The sequence below is a fragment of the Lonchura striata genome, chromosome 12 (assembly GCF_050655825.1).
Source record: "Lonchura striata isolate lonStrDom1 chromosome 12, ASM5065582v1, whole genome shotgun sequence".
NCBI classification, from domain to species: domain Eukaryota; kingdom Metazoa; phylum Chordata; class Aves; order Passeriformes; family Estrildidae; genus Lonchura; species Lonchura striata.
In genome coordinates this window covers 19,762,057-19,777,722 of record NC_140714.1, presented here as the reverse complement: position 1 = coordinate 19,777,722, position 15,666 = coordinate 19,762,057, and the positions used below count along the sequence as shown (strand labels likewise).

Here is a 15,666-nt window from a genome sequence, read left to right as displayed (position 1 = left end):
TTTGACTGGAGCCACACAGAAATAAAACTGACAGAACATCTAATTCAAGTCACCAAATCAGATTTAAGGAGCTATTGAACTGAACAGCAGTGTATTGAAGGGAGAGGAATTTCAAATCCTGAAATATGGAAATATTTCAGGACATAAGAGGTAAATAACTACAAGGGTGGCTCTTCTCTGCTCAGAAAACACCAAAGAATAACTGATACAGGAAAAAGAAGTTGAATTTTCACAGCAACTGTTAGTGGACACTAACCTTAAGTATTAAATCAGAATGTCCAGGTCTGCAAAGGAAGTGTCTTAACAAGACACTCTCTGGAAAGGGAAGAAAGATAAATTTTTCATATTGCATTGATAAACCTGGAAATTTTTATTCTGTGGTGATCATTTGAACCACAGTGAGTTGCTCTCAAGAGCTAAAGTCTGAATTGATACTGCAGGTCTTGTAGTATATGTGCAGGCCACAGTCCTCCATCCCAGCAGCCACAAGTGTTATTTATATCTGTCCTTTGTTTTCTTTTTTACAAACTTTACAGTCTGCTGCTGCTTTTCCCTCAATCAAGAATGAATTCAGCGTCCAGAAACCACCATTTCATCAAAGGGAATTGTTACAAGTCACAGCAGACTGACCTAGTCTGCAACATTATTTCACTGACTGCACAAGTAATTCCCAGTTTCCCAAGAGCTGGGCATGGCCAAGATCACAAACTATTGAAAAGGACAGGAGGAGAGGAAAACAGCAGGGCTGAGACTCTAAAATAAATTATACTTGGCAATTCAGAGTCTACAGGAAAGGAAATTCTACTGACAAGAACTGTAAAAGAAGAAACTCTCTAGAATAAATAGGAGAAATCTGCATCCCTGAATCACCAGAAACTCCACGTTTGACAAAACATCTCTTTCAGTTCATTTAAACTCTTCCACTTCCACTGAATCCTGTTGTATGATGGAAAATAAAAACAATGTCATGAGAATCTAACCTGGTTTATAATGCAGAGGCCTTTAAAACCTTGATTTTCGTTATTCCTTTGCTCATTCAAGAAAGCAGCAACTTGCCAATCTGCTGCTATTTTTTAAGCAAAAGGGAACCTAAAACTATAAGTAGGAAGGCTTTTCAAATCTTACAAGACATTTAACATTGCCTTATAATCAGAAACAGACTTAATGATAAAAATCCGCATATAGGTCCATAACTACTGCTATTAAAAGTGGAAAGAACTCATTCCAGCAATTTGGATGAAATCTCTGGAAATTCCTCATTGCAGATTCACTTCATTCCTGCACAGATAAATAAACACCACAAATAGTTTTAAAGCTGCATCTGCTGTTGAATGATAACATTTTGGAGACCTGGTCCTAACTCCTGCTGAAAATAAACAGTTGGAGATCTCTGAAGGACAGTGGAATTGCAGGTTAGGCTATGGCTGATTCATAAATTGTCACACAAGCAAAGAGCAAATATAAATCACATTTTTCTTTGTTTCTTCCCCATAACTCCTTGTTCAGCTACTGCTAAATAAAAATTTCCACACGAGGTACAGCAGGCAGGGACACAGAAATGCTGGTTAGTTACTTTATGGCCCCTCTATGACCATGTTACAGTGCAAGGGTGCCAAATAAACCCCAAAAAAAGTCTTGGAAGTATTTTACACAGTTCTGAGAAGAGCAATGACCTCAGGGCAGAGGGATTAATCCCTGCCCACCTAAAGCAGTGAGGTTGTGAGGGCACAGTGTGTACATGGACCAGGGCCTTTGAGAGCACCCCAATCCAGGAACAGCAGAAAGCAAGGACACCCTAAAAGTTGCCTCAGCTTGTGTGAAGAAAGATATGATTTGTTTGCAATTTAAAAAAAAAAAATCTGGCTTGAATAAGGAGGGGAAATTTTATTTCTGTTCAGAAACTTAAAAAGAAAAAAAAAAAAAATAGGAAGAAGAAAAAAAAATAGGAGTTACCAGACAATAGCAGAGAAATGGATGTCACCATTTCAACAGTGCTGACACTAACCAGAATCCAGGCTGCTCTTCCCAAAGTGTGAAATGAATCCTGCACATGGCAACGATTGCTGAGCACATCATTATGGAAAGTGGGAGGCTGAGAAAGGTGGGAAATCAATGAAGTGCACACTGGGGTGAGGGCTGAGCCCAGCACAGAGGGGGAGCACAGGGGGCACCAGGGGACACGGTGAGAGCAGGACAGTACAGCCACACTGTCCCTTGGACCTGGCATCCCAAAAAATAGGAATAAAATAATTCTTTGTTAGTGGGTAGCTGTTTACCCACTAATGAGACAGAGTGAAAATTTAACAGGGTAAAATCCATTTAGATTTAAGTGAAATGTGCTTTGGGCTTGCTAACATAAGTGTCTGGTAATTGCAGCACTAACAAAATTGCCCTAGCAAAAGAGAAAGAATGCAAATTTCTACACTAAAAAGATAAGAGATAAAAAAGACTCCTCAGACCTTGGAACAGACAGCACAGAGTGACCCAGGAGTTCTTTCTGTACTTTCTGACAAAAACTGAGCACAAGTGTAACTAGCTGTAAATGTAACACAAAATCAGCAGAATGAATATACATGAACCTATTGTGAAATTCTATGCACATAGAAATTAGTTAAGAGTAATAAAAAAAAATTGAGAGTTCTCAAAGGTGCACATGTCCATTAAAAAACAATCAGTCCCCACATAGGTCCAGTGCTGTAATAAACATATTGTTCCCTACAAATCTTTATTAGAATTAGAGGAGTTTGATTTTTCATCCGCATTTCACTAACACAGGTAAATATTTTTTCTATTTTTGCTTTTTTTTCTTGCTATTTTTGCTATTTAAGCTATTTATGTTGAATTGAGGGGAGAAATGGAGACCATTGAAGCAGCAGAGAGAAGAGCAGCACTGCTGGGTTTGTCAGAGCCTGGGCTGTGGCTCTGCCTCCCAAGGACCCGCAGGGGAGGTCCTGGGGGGCAGAGGAGAGGAGGTGATGCTTCAGTCCCTCCTCACAGCTGGAGCAGGGACAAACCTGGCAAGCAGAACAGGAATTTTCCTGTAGTGAAATACTTTGGCCAGAAAAAAAGTGAGCTTCATCAAACTGCACTTGATTTTGTTGCTATAAATGGCTCCAGGAGCTCTGCAGCCCAAGCAGCGCCCCAGGGTGGGGGTCTCACCCAGGAGGGGCAAGAGTGGACAGGAATGAGGAGGGATTGGACTCTGGCCTCCCACCCCATCCCAGGTTCCCTGCCCCCTGCACTGCTCACCTCCTGGGCTCTCTTCAGTCTTCCCCACTGGAGCTGCTCCACCCTGCATCAATAACTGCATTTTCTGGAATGAAACCCAGTGCTGCCAAATCCTGGATGAAACCCTGACAAATGCGGCATCCACCTCAACTTTGCACCCACCAGTTTAAAGATGCTTTTGAATAAAAAGTAAATTGTCTATAGCAGATCAAACAACTCAAATCTGAAATAATCAGATGGTTAAAATGATCTTCCTATTGTTTCAAGTATTTTAGATACTTCTACCTGTCACTCACTTAATGCCAGTCTGGTTTAGATTTTCTCTTACCTATGGTTTACATGGGGTGCTTCAGGGTTAAAGCACAGTAAACATCCTTTAAAGTACCTATCCATAAAGAAATGCAATTTATTTAGACAGGTTTTTCCTTCTCATCAAGAACTCCATACCTACAGAATTATAAGAAATGCTACAATATTTTTTAAAACTAATATTTAGTATTTCCCTTTTGCAACTCAGTACTTTAAATGCAGTCTCCCAGTAAGAACGCTGACCTTCACCTCATTTAATAAATGCAAATATCCAGCACTTCAGATCAAAGAAAGTTGAATAGATTTTTATATATTAACATATAGTAAAAAAAAAAGTAGCAGAGAAGCTGTAATTTAAAATCAACCTAAGAAACTTCCCACAGGGTTAATGAAAGAATTCAAAATCTTTAGTTTGCCTTTCTAACCAAAGGAAACACAATCAGTATTTAATAGTTATATATACTTGTGTATATAATTATATTTTTTTTATTATATTCTTACTCAGAGAGAACTTAAACTGACCTTGAGTTGAAAGGGAGTCAGGCAGAATTTCCTGCAAATTAGGGCTGGTAGGATTTTCTCATTTTAGACAGGAAAATTTTCCTTTTTGAAAAGAGTGTTCTGAATAATTTTTGAAAGAGATGCCAGTCAATGCTAATAGAAGCATTCCTATGCTGAAGCATTTGAGAAATTATATTCTACAGCTCCAAAGCAGCAAAAGGGATAAAACCTCCCCTTTGCTTTGCTACTTTGCTGAAAATGGCTTTGGAAAAAAAGTATCAACAATGTGGGTGTTCTTTGGGAATGTGGTTCTTAAGTACCTCGTACAAAAAAGAAGAGCCAAGTAGGTAAATTCAGCCAGGCACAATGTAAGGCACCAAGAAACAGCTAAAATTGTCGAAGTCTAACAGGGGGAAAAAAGGTGTAGGGGAAGGGTCTTGTATTTCTCACCCAGATAATCTGGTTTTCAATGAAAAAAATAACACAGAACCATAAAAAGATCCCTGAGAATTTTTAGATGACAGAAGTAAGCACAGGCTTCTATTTCACCTGCTAGCACAATCTGATCAAACAGAGTTTTCCATCTTTACCCACTGTCTGCCCTGCTGTGTTATTGTGTCACTGGGTTTGATATTATTCTCTTCCAGGCTCAATTTTCTTCCCCCTTTCTCCAGTTTTACCCCGGGACCTGGAAATTACTTTTATTTCCTTTGTTTTTTATCTGGCTGCTTACACATAAAGAATCACCTCTAGCTTGAAAACAATAGTATATGAGATATTTAAGGAGTTGAAAGGAACTTGCTTGAGGCTTGGAACATCAGCATCAAAGGTTTAAAACAGCAAAAGGGACTGAGCCCTTGTCACAGATTTTTGCCTGAAGAGATTGGTGATAAACTTAGGTTGGTTTTTTGTTTTGGCAGAGGTATTGCCAAAATCAAAGTGTGGGGGAGAGCTAATTTTGTTTGCTTTTCAGACAGATGCGCACTTATTTCAGCAGTCTGGTGGGTGAAATAGCAAAAGCCACAAGATTTATACCTCCTCCAAAAGTCCAGTGCAAAACACACCTGTGCTCAGAGAGCTGTGCTGCCTGGACTGAGTTTAATGGCAGAAACATCCCTAAACAGAGCACCTCAAACTGCCCTGCATGTCCCTGCCCAGTGAAACCCTCCAGGCACAGCTGCATTCACAGCACTGGAAAACTCTTCTTCATCCTGTTGAATTTCAGAGCAAGGTTAAGGAAGAATTGATAAATAAAGAAAGAAAATTAAATATCCTGCATGGCTTTGACATGCAAATATCAGGGTTTGAGGATGCAATGCTAGAACTGGAAATGGGGGCTGGCAATAATGTTATCTCACATCCTACAGCAAACACTGTGGTTGCAGAGTTGGAGACTGCTCAGGGCTGTCCTTCCAAGCCCAGGACAGCTCTGTACTCTGACATCTCCTTGTGGGTAAAACATTCCAAACAATGCTGGCAGCAGGAATTCTGCAAAACGGGTCAGATCTGTCTGCAGTGACTTTCTGGTGCTCTCCGTGAGTGCTCAGGAGTCCAGGCAAATTCTCCTGGAGTTCCTTTGCACAGCAAACAGCTGGGCACATCTGCAGGCGTGGGCCCCACAGTTAGAGGGGTGGGGCAGGAGCAATGGGACTGGAGCTGCTCTCACTGGGGAAAAGTAATTCCTCACTGGATATATACCCAGAGCTGACTGGTTTATTTCAAAACCCAGGAAGCCACAGCTTTGTAAAGGACATTATAAAAATAACCATTTTAGCAATAATGGACAGTGAGTGAAATTATACAGTGAGTTCCCATGATAAACTTGTCAGCTGGGCTTTCCCAATGTAGTCTTTTACATCAGACACTAATTAATATCTAATTGATCTCCCCAAGAACAACTGCTCAGTGTGGCCATAAAGTTCAAGGCCCTGCCTTCTACATTTCCAACTCTTAAAGCAGAAAACAGCAGGGTTTAGTGTCTTAGGATGGACAATGCAAGATGTGGCTGGGGATGTGTATTCTATTTGCCATCTGTCAGAGCTGGGGCAGCTCTCTGCTGTTCTTTGGGCAGTTTTCTTTATCTCTCCCACAGCCAATCCTCCCTCTAGAAGATCTCTGCTGTTCATGGCCACTGAGTGTCCCTGCATGGCTGAGAAAATTCCATCATCCATGGGGAGAGGCTCTGCCCAGGAGGGGAGCCGAGCATTCCTACCTGGATACAATCTGAGATTTTGGGACACCACAGCAGCCTTTGCCCCCTGCATTCCCAGAGGAGCAGCTTTCTTCCCCCTGCATTCCCAGAGGAGCAGCTTTCTGTTCCACTGCATTCCCAGAGGAGCAGCTTTCTTCCCCCTGCATTCCCAGAGGAGCAGCTTTCTTCCCCCTGCATTCCCAGAGGAGCCCAGGCCCATCTCCCCCAGCCCTGGAGCTCCAAGGAAAACACCCCCCTTGTGCAGGATCCTGCTCCAGCAGAAGCACAGCTGGCACTGCAGGAGGGCTGAGCCACCCTGGGATGGGGCTGAGCCACCTCCCTGACACACAGGGGACAGGCATGTTCTGACTCTGGCAGTGAATTGGGATTTTTTTGTTTTTGTTTTTGTTTTTTTGTTTTGTTTTATTTTGTTTTGTTTTGTTTTGTTTTGTTTGTTTGTTTTGTTTTTGTGCTATTACATTTGTAATTTTTTTTTTTTTTTAGTTTTCCTAGTGAAGAACTGTAATTCCTATTCCCACATCTTTTCCTGAGAGCCCCTTAATTTCAAAATTGTAATAATTCAGAGGGAAAATTACATTTTCCATTTCAAGGAAGGCTCCTGCCTTCCTTAGCAGACACCTGGCTTTCCAACCAAGACAGTTTAGCTGATGATTTTTAGCTGATGATTTAGCTGATTTTGTTTGTCACCACTCTCCTTAAACAAGGACCACACCACAACTCTCAGAGTGCTGAACTATTTAATGCTCTTCCCAACCCTACTCCAGCTGTAATGCAATAAATTGGTGAAGATGCTTAAACACCTTTAGCAGGCTTGCCTGAAGAGTTAGCAGAGCACTGGAGCCAGGTGCATTCATGGACAGCTCTTTGTCACACTGGGAATTCAACAACCAATGGCCCAAACAGCTGGAACAGAGTCGTGAAACCATCTGGAACTGGGGATACCACACACAACCATTTATCCAGGAGAGGAGGGGCTGCTTTGGACTATCTTTAGTCTGGTCCAAGCACTGAACCTCCACCAATCCCAGCTATTGCCAGAGGGAATATTGCAATTTAATTTAATTTAAAGCCACACATGGAAAATAGAGAGCAAGAGATCTCCTCTGACAGCTCAATCCCAACCCTAAATAAAACATTCCTATAAATACAGTGTGGTGTTGTGCCTGCCTGGAACACTGGATTGTATTTTTAATTACTGTGACTGTGCATAAAGAGCTAGAAAAAGACCTGTTTTTCATCAGAGCAAAGCAAGCAAGGCAGAGAGGGGCACAGAGCTTCCAGTTTGCCCAGCCCAGGGCTGTGTAAATCCAAACTGAACATGAATATTTTCATTAACAGATTCAAAACCCTCCAAGTTCCATAAAACACAAACATGTGCTTTTAGCCCTCTGATTTAGACAGATCATTTAATACACACATTTTGTACCTCGGATTTATTTGTATCTTGGAGACAATGGAAAACAATACCCTAAAAAGAACACAATATTTCGTTCTTTCAGGCAATTCTTTTGAATTGAGAAATTATAGCTCAAGGGCCGATGGAGGGTGGGGGGGGGGAATGCTCAGAATTTGAGAACAAAATAACTTGGATGACATCTAGTGGGAAAATAAGAAATCACTGGATGAAATATGAATGGGGAAAACTGCAAAGAGGAAGGTTCTCAATGAGAACAGGTGAGAGAACAGGAGAGAGAAATTCTTGATAAAATGGGTGAAGTACAATTTATAAGAAGAATTTCCTAAATGACAATATTTTATCTGCCTGTGGAATAATCTGAGGAAATGGGATTTTGGATTTGACAGAGGCAAAACTACATTAGGCAAAACCACAATAAATGTGCAGCAGGAAAAAAATATGGGCAGGAGGAAACTCTGAGCCCTCCTATGTGGAAATACTCAGAAGGCTTTGATAGCCAGTTCTGCAGAGTGAAGTAGGTAAGAGGAAAATTTTGGCCTTCAGGCAATAACAGCTCCTGATTTTAAAGAAAACACAGTTTTCCTTTAATTCATTTCTGCCAGAAATATTCCTGGATGTAAAAATGAATTTTGTGATTGATTTTTTTATCATCCTTCTTGCTTATTTATAGAATTCATTAATTACCAGTGACTCACATCCAATTACAAAGATCTATTTTGGTTTAGTCTGCTCTCACCAATCTATTTGAAAGTATAGAAGAAGAGAATTAATCAAGGTGAGAGATTTCAAAAGAGAAGCTGTCCATTGGCAATGTGAGGTGGGCAGTTTTTTCAGCATTGGGAATGGGAACAGTGCTTGAGAAAACTTCTGCCTTTCTTGGTCAAGAGCAGGTCACTGTCAGCAATAAATGACTGGAACTCCTTAAAAGTGACTAGAAAAGACAATGGCTTCTTCTGGCTGAGTTTGCTCTCAGCAGGTCACACATTTGATCTGCTCATTTATCTCCAGCTTGCAGCCTTTATTCTGAGCCACGAGGAAAGCAATAATCTCCCTCAGCCCTCTTCCTCCCTGAATAATCACACACAGCCCCCACAGAACTCACTGCAGAAGCCAAGGCCTCCAAAGAAAGCTGATCCAGAGAAATGGGCTTTCAGGGGAGAGGTGAGGAGAGAGGCTTGTTTGGGAAATAAGAGTGTCCAGAAATCCCTCTCCACTGAGAGGAGACAGAGCCTCTCCCATTCACAAAAACTTCAAACAGATTCTCTCTGTGGAAAAAAAATTACTTTCATACCCTAATGAGATTATAGCAGATTATAACTATTTTTTTTTTCCAAATTGGCTCTTAATAAATCCTCTTAAATGAAGAATCCTCATTTGGCCTACAAAAAGCTACAGCCCTAAAATCAGAAATGCAAATGCCTGGTGCTTCTGGCAGCCACTCCCTGCACACCCTCAGCTCCACAGGGAGCTGGAGCCCTGGCCAAGGCACAGCTCTGGGGACTCAGCAGGAGCAGCTGGGCACAGCTGAAAGCAGCTGGGCACATCTGGACACCTCTGCCACCCCCAGGGACACCTGGAGGAATGCAGGACTAACACAGAACCGGGAGTGTGGATTGCAGGGGATTCCAGATGTTGTCAGTGCAGGAGGACACAGCATTTGATTTCCCTGTGTGACAGGAAGGTTTTGATCCCATGGCAGCACTCCTGCAGGCACAGTGGCACAGACTGTGCAGGCACAGGGCACACAGACAATTATGGAATCCATGGATGTGCTTCCCAAAGGCAGGGAAACCATCCTGAGGATGGAAGGACCATTAGCAGTGCACTCACAACCATCCCACACCTGACAGGCAGGTGAACTGCTCACCTCAGCAAGGGAGGACTCATCTCCTCATCTCATAGAAAAGATCAAAACTCTAATGGGCTTTGAGTAATTCAGTCTTTTCCCCCTGGCACTGTCTGAATTGTCTTTTCAAATTCTAAAGAGCAGAGATACACAATAAAGCATTTTCTTAGGGAAGTTCCTAACAAAGTTCCAGCTCCTGGTAACTTATTAGACCTAATGAAGAAAGTTTTTTTAAAAATAAGTAAAAATTAGACAACAAGCATTGCTGCCAGGATAATTTACACACCAGAAATTTCCTTTCCTCCCAGAAACAGCCTGTTATAAAGAAAGGACAGCTCAAAACCACAGCTCTGCTGCACATCTGCAACATGAAAACCTCACCTGGGCTTCGTTTCCAAAAGCAGAACAGAGCTCCAAGCCTGTCCCCAAACATTCAACACTACACAGAACTGGCCTGAATGGAATACCAGACCCACAACCAGATGTGTTTCCAAATGCCAGCTGCCATTGGAATTCTTCTGTGTTCATGGCTGGTAAATAAGCAAAGGAAAACTTATATCCAAAACTTTGCATACCCAATCAAAAGTGAAAAATAACTCCTATTTTTGCCTTCCCTTCACACAGACATGGCATTCTTTGTTTAGGTGAATGGGTACATGTGCATTACAAACTTGTATGACCCTAATTTACTGGCTTTGCAGCCAAATACACACAGATATTTCAGAAATCTTCCTTTCACTAGTTGGAATTATCATTTTTGAACACATGTGACCAAAGTTAAATGCTATATTTTGGGTGACTTCAACACAATTTCATCTATTTCAGTTCAATGGCATTAATATTTCCTTTCTCTATTCCTGTCTTTCTCTATCCCTTAATGATGTCACCTGACTATCATGGTTATTTTGATGTTATGGTGTGCTTTTACAATTTTTATTGAAATGGTGAGAAGGCAGATATTAAACAAACCTGGCTGACCAATACAGAAAAACTCAATTTCACAGGCTAACTTATCTCCCTCATCTGCTGGGGCTTATGTGTCTCAGCAGGTCAGGCCCAAACTAACTTTTATACATTGAGATTTTCCGGAGATAAAAAAAAAACACAAATTTCAGATGAGTTTTTCCAGATACTGTCAGATGCAATAGCAAAAAATTAATTAGGAACAAAACAAAAATCCCAAAGCATTTCCTATTGTCTGCAGCAAGCACAAGACCCACCCCAAGCAATTTATGCCACAGCACAGCCATAAATAGCAGCTCTGGGATGCTGCCCCATCCTGCAGAGGAAAAAGCTCATCTGCCACAGTTCCTGGGGGACTCTGAGCACTCAGCCTGCCCTGCCATCCACACTCCAGCACTTCTGCAGGCACAGGGAAAGGGACCAGGAGGGGCCAAACAGGGTAAGTGTCAGCCAGGCACCTCCCCAGCTCTCCCTTCTGCATTTCTGCCACAGTTCTTGTTTCTGTTTGAGTTTGGGTTTCTTGCTGTTTCTGCATTTAATCAGAAGAGATGTCTTTTCCATAAATATCATTTAACTTATTTTAGCCAGCTGCCCTAGTCTGTCTTTCTAAGATGTTTACTTTGGGAAAAAGAGCTCTGGTAGATTTCTTGAAAGATCACAGATGAGTATCTGGCTTCAGAGCAAAGATACTCAGAATACCCAATCCTAGATTTCAGTTTATCTTAATGGCTAAAATAGGCTTTAAGGATGGACAAAACAAAATGTAGTGTATGTACCAATGTTAAAAATTTGTTCATGAACCATCCAAACAAAAAAAAATTGGGAGTGGGGGAGGTGGGTAGAACCACAATATAGAAGGCAATATCAAGAGCAGAGTTCAGTCTGGGCAGTTATAGAAGAAAATGTGGAAAAGAATATAAGCAACGGGTGGCACAGGATACAAAGAGGAACAACAGAGTATTTGTCAATTCACTGACAAATACATAGGAGAGTTGAGTATTTCAGCTTCAGAAAGAAAGAAGACTTTCAGACATCTACAATTATTCAATCCCTTAAATTTCATTTTGAAAACTGGTTTAAACACACAATTTTAACACTAGATCTATTAATATATGGAAGCAGAATAGAAACCTTTGCCTAAAACGAAACTGATTTTTCCTGTCATTTCCTGGTGACATTCTGCCCCAGAATTTTGATCAGTGATAGCTTTTGTACAATTATGAAGGGAAAACAATGAACCAGAGAGGGAAGGGAAGGGAAGAACTGTGCTTTGTCTTCAGTGTTTATGCAGAAGTTGGGGAGAGTGGTTCTGTGGGACGTACAGAAAGCTAAAGATTTGTCATAGTTGAGATGGAGACAATGCAAAGCAACACGCTCCATTTCCAGAAGGCTTCAGAGCCTGTTTTTATTCTAGCATGCATGCTTTTTCTACATTCTGACAACGCACCTAAGTTTACACTTGACTCACTGGTCACAAGAGACAAGCAAAGTACTTATTGGAATAGGAAGTTGCAGGTTTCTCTCATTCATCCTTCTTTCTTTCTTGGTTTGTATGTCAATGTGCTTGGTAGAAAATTCTTTCAGGGTAAACATGGATCTTCTTATCAAACTCCTCTCTGGCTCCCAGAAGTCTTTGTAAAACCTCTTCCAAAAAAAAGAACAAAGATTTTACTCCAGAAACCTGACATTGTTGAGGCAGGATGGGAACGAGATGACTCCACTTCAGAAGGCTGAGATTATAATTGATTTATTTCAAAATGCGTCGCTCTTCATACAGAATTTTGTGTAGACCAACTCCATTGGTCCTGAAGTGAAAACACCTCAACTATTGGTGTGCAGTGAATGACACACAGTGGTAGAACTTAACTATAAACAATGCGAACAACAAGAGAGATAAAGAATTTACATTCTTTTCAGCACTTTCTCAGGCTTCTGCCCAGTTAGAAACTTTGACTGAGTCTGAGACTGACAGAAACCCAAACCTGGGGAAGAATTAACTGCTGTGGCTCTGCTCTCAGAACCATGGTAATAAGCCTCACTTGTTTTTTGTGCAGCTGCAGATGGAGCTGCTGGCGGTGCTGGGCTGTGCCCTGCTGCTCCCCAGGGCCCTGGCCGAGGATTGTCCATCCCCGTGCAGCTGCTGGTCCCTGGGGGAGCCCTGGGGGACAGGGGTGGACTGCAGCTCGCGGGGGCTGCGCGCCCTGCCCGCCCTGCCCCGCCTGACCCGCAGCCTGCGCCTGCACAACAACAGCCTGGCCGCCATCCCCGCCGGAGCCCTGGACAGCCTGGGCCACCTGCAGGAGCTGCAGCTCTGGGACAACCCCTGGCACTGCGACTGTCACATCCTGTACCTGAAGCTCTGGCTGCAGGATTTCTCCGCGCCCGCGCTCGCCCGCCTCAGGTGCGCCAGCCCCGCTCGGCTGAGGATGAAGGCCCTGGGGCAGCTGACTGGGAATGATCTGGGCGTTTGTACCAGGCTTCTCCCAACCAAGTGTCTCCAGTTCTTCTGGAGAGACCTCGCTTTAATTGCTGGGGCAATAATTACCCTCCTTTTAGTGGCATGGGCTCTGAAGTTCTCCAAAAAGCTGGTGTGCCAGCTCAGCCTCGGGAGGCGGCGGCTGAGGAGGAACATCCCCAAAACACACAAGGTACTGTGAGCTCCTTCCTGCCACCAGCCTGGCAGAAACTCCAAACTCCTCCACAACAAAAAAGCAAAAGCACTGATAGCACTGGTTTGAATAGTCAATGCTAGAAAAGCCCAAAGTCTGGGTCCTCAGGCAAGCTGGATTTAATTTTTGTCCAAAAAGAAGCTTGGTAAGGCTTGGACAGGCAAGTTGCACTCTGCTGCCATCTGCTCATATGAAGAGCAGTTTCCACATTTTTAAAAATCATTTAACTTAACATTTTCCCACTGGATTCTCAGCCCTTATAGAAAGAAGATTTCCACCCCTACACTTTTTAATATATGGAGATAAACACCAATTATATTATTTTATAACAACTCTTTTCTCAGGCTCTGTGAGTTTACAACTCAGCAGCATCTCTCGGTGTCCCAGGGGGCTTGGTAGGACCATTCCTGTGTGCAGGAAAACTCAACCCTCTCTTCCTCAGATTCAGGAGTTTCTTGCCACCAAAACCACCCAGATTATACAGACCAGACACTGAATGGATCCCTGCTTGAAAACAGTTAAAGATGGACTGGTCATGACAACACAATCAGCAAAATAATTTTAAATCTTAGGGAATTTCCTGGAGGGTGAAAAATAATAAAGCATTCTATGTGGAACTGAAAGAACGGATGCTTATTGAACATTCATATTGACCAAAATTTGATCTCTTTCACGATTCTAAACATTTCTGATTAAATTTCTAAGATATTTTCAGAAGTTGTCCTCTGGAGATAATTTTAGAATATTTCCTCTGCCCTGAGCTTTTCAATTTTTTAAAAGACAGCCACCATTCTGTACGAATGCAGAACATTACAGAAGAAATGCACTCTGTCATCTCTCATGGATTTTCCTACATGATATTTCTTGTTTCCCTGAAATGAAATAAATCATTCAGACTAAGAGCTTATCACTCTCTTCTGTGCCTATAAACTAGATATGCATAGAATAACAAACTGCTTTACTGCATGGCTTCAATAGTACAAATGTATTAAAAATGGTCAATTAGTGAACATTTCTGCTTGCACCAACAAACACATCAAATAAGATGCACAAAATACAGGAAAGAAAATTGTGAGAACTTTTCTGTCCCTATAAGAGGAAAGAGGAGGGAATCTCTTCCATGGCAGCAGTTTACATTCTACCAAAACAGCCTTGTATTTATAACTTTTCAACCATTTGTGTTTTATCTGGGAAAAAAAAACCTCTCTGCAAAGGGGACAGTTGGAACTAACTGAGGGCTCAAAAGCAACACTCAGTGTTTATCTGGCAGGGCCACTGCATCATGCTTTAGCCACACACTCCATCAAACTGCATAACTACCACCACAGCTGCTCATAACGTGCAAAGGCAGGAAAATACATCAGCTATCAAAATAAAACACACAGGCAGCACTCCCAAAATGGGTTTGGAACACCCCAGAAACTGTCACTGCATCTAGCCTGCAAGGGGCAAACTGCTGGCTGTATCTGCTTGCACAATCTGGGAACACAGATGTGACCGCTGGGATGATAAAATATAAAATTAAAATAAAATAAAATAAAATAAAATAAAATAAAATAAAATAAAATAAAATAAAATAAAATAAAATATTATGAGGTTTGCTTTCACAGTGGGCAGGAGATGTCATGAGAGTCAGCATTATTGACCAAAACCTCACTGTAGCACACAGAGAAGGTTTGTGTGAACAGGAAATTTGTGTGAACAGCAATTCTGTGTAGACTGAAACTCTAAGTTAAGGTGAGGAATATTTGAAGGTTTCATTTATTAAATATCATGGTATGTGAATCACCTTTTTGCCTATAAATTCTCTGTGTTTTGTTGACACTGGAACTTCTGTTCAGCTTCCTGCTTGCCTTCTGCCAGGCTTTAGTTAGAGTTTATTCCAGGTGTGAATGCACCAGAGCAGTTTGCAAGGCTCCATCATCACAAAATGTTGCTCTCCTTTGTGCTACAGAACCACCATCCTGACAGAACATTATTATTAATAATATGATTATTAATGTGCTAACAGCCAGCTCTGGAGCTCCCTGGAACACAAGGCAGCTCATTCCCTAAGGACCACCCTGTCTCAGCTCAGAGCAGGCTGAATAAACCAGCCCAGCCCTGCCCAATGGAATAAACCAGCCCAGCCCTGCCCAATGGAATAAACCAGCACAGCTCTGCCCAAAGGAATAAACCAGCCCAGCCCTGCCCAATGGAATAAACCAGCACAGCTCTGCCCAAAGGAATAAACCAGCCCAGCCCTGCCCAGTGAAATAAAAGTGGCTCTGCCTTGTGTGTCTGGCTTTGCAACACTGATGTTGCTCCTCTGGGTGCAGCCACTCTGGGGCTCACTGCTGAAATCAGCTACAAATATTATTTTCTGCACCAGAACTGAAAGAACTGAAGCTCTTCTGCTTGTTTATAAGACAGAAGGATTTCCAAATCCAGAAAGAAAGCAGCAGCACGATTGTCCCTGGGCAGCAGCAGCTGCTGGGGCCACTGGAGCTCCTGGGAAAGCACAGCAGGAACAGGGGAGCCT

General features: G+C 42.2%; 1 protein-coding gene across 4 annotated transcripts; it reads left to right on the top strand.

Moving 5' to 3' along the window:
* Positions 1-6,557: 6,557 nt before the first annotated feature.
* On the top strand, positions 6,558-14,734 carry GP9 (glycoprotein IX platelet). Of its 4 annotated transcripts, none has more exons than XM_085590815.1 (3): positions 6,558-12,877; positions 13,033-13,124; positions 13,490-14,734. In XM_085590815.1, the coding sequence occupies exons 1-3, from the start codon at positions 12,537-12,539 to the stop codon at positions 13,639-13,641; spliced, it is 585 nt and encodes a 194-aa protein (XP_085446941.1). In that variant the 5' UTR covers positions 6,558-12,536; the 3' UTR covers positions 13,642-14,734. The 4 variants fall into 4 exon arrangements, with proteins under 4 accessions (XP_085446941.1, XP_085446940.1, XP_085446939.1 ...); XM_085590814.1 differs by having other exon boundaries at positions 10,127-10,915; positions 12,531-13,124; XM_085590813.1 differs by having other exon boundaries at positions 10,127-13,124.
* The last annotated feature ends 932 nt before the right edge of the window (positions 14,735-15,666 follow it).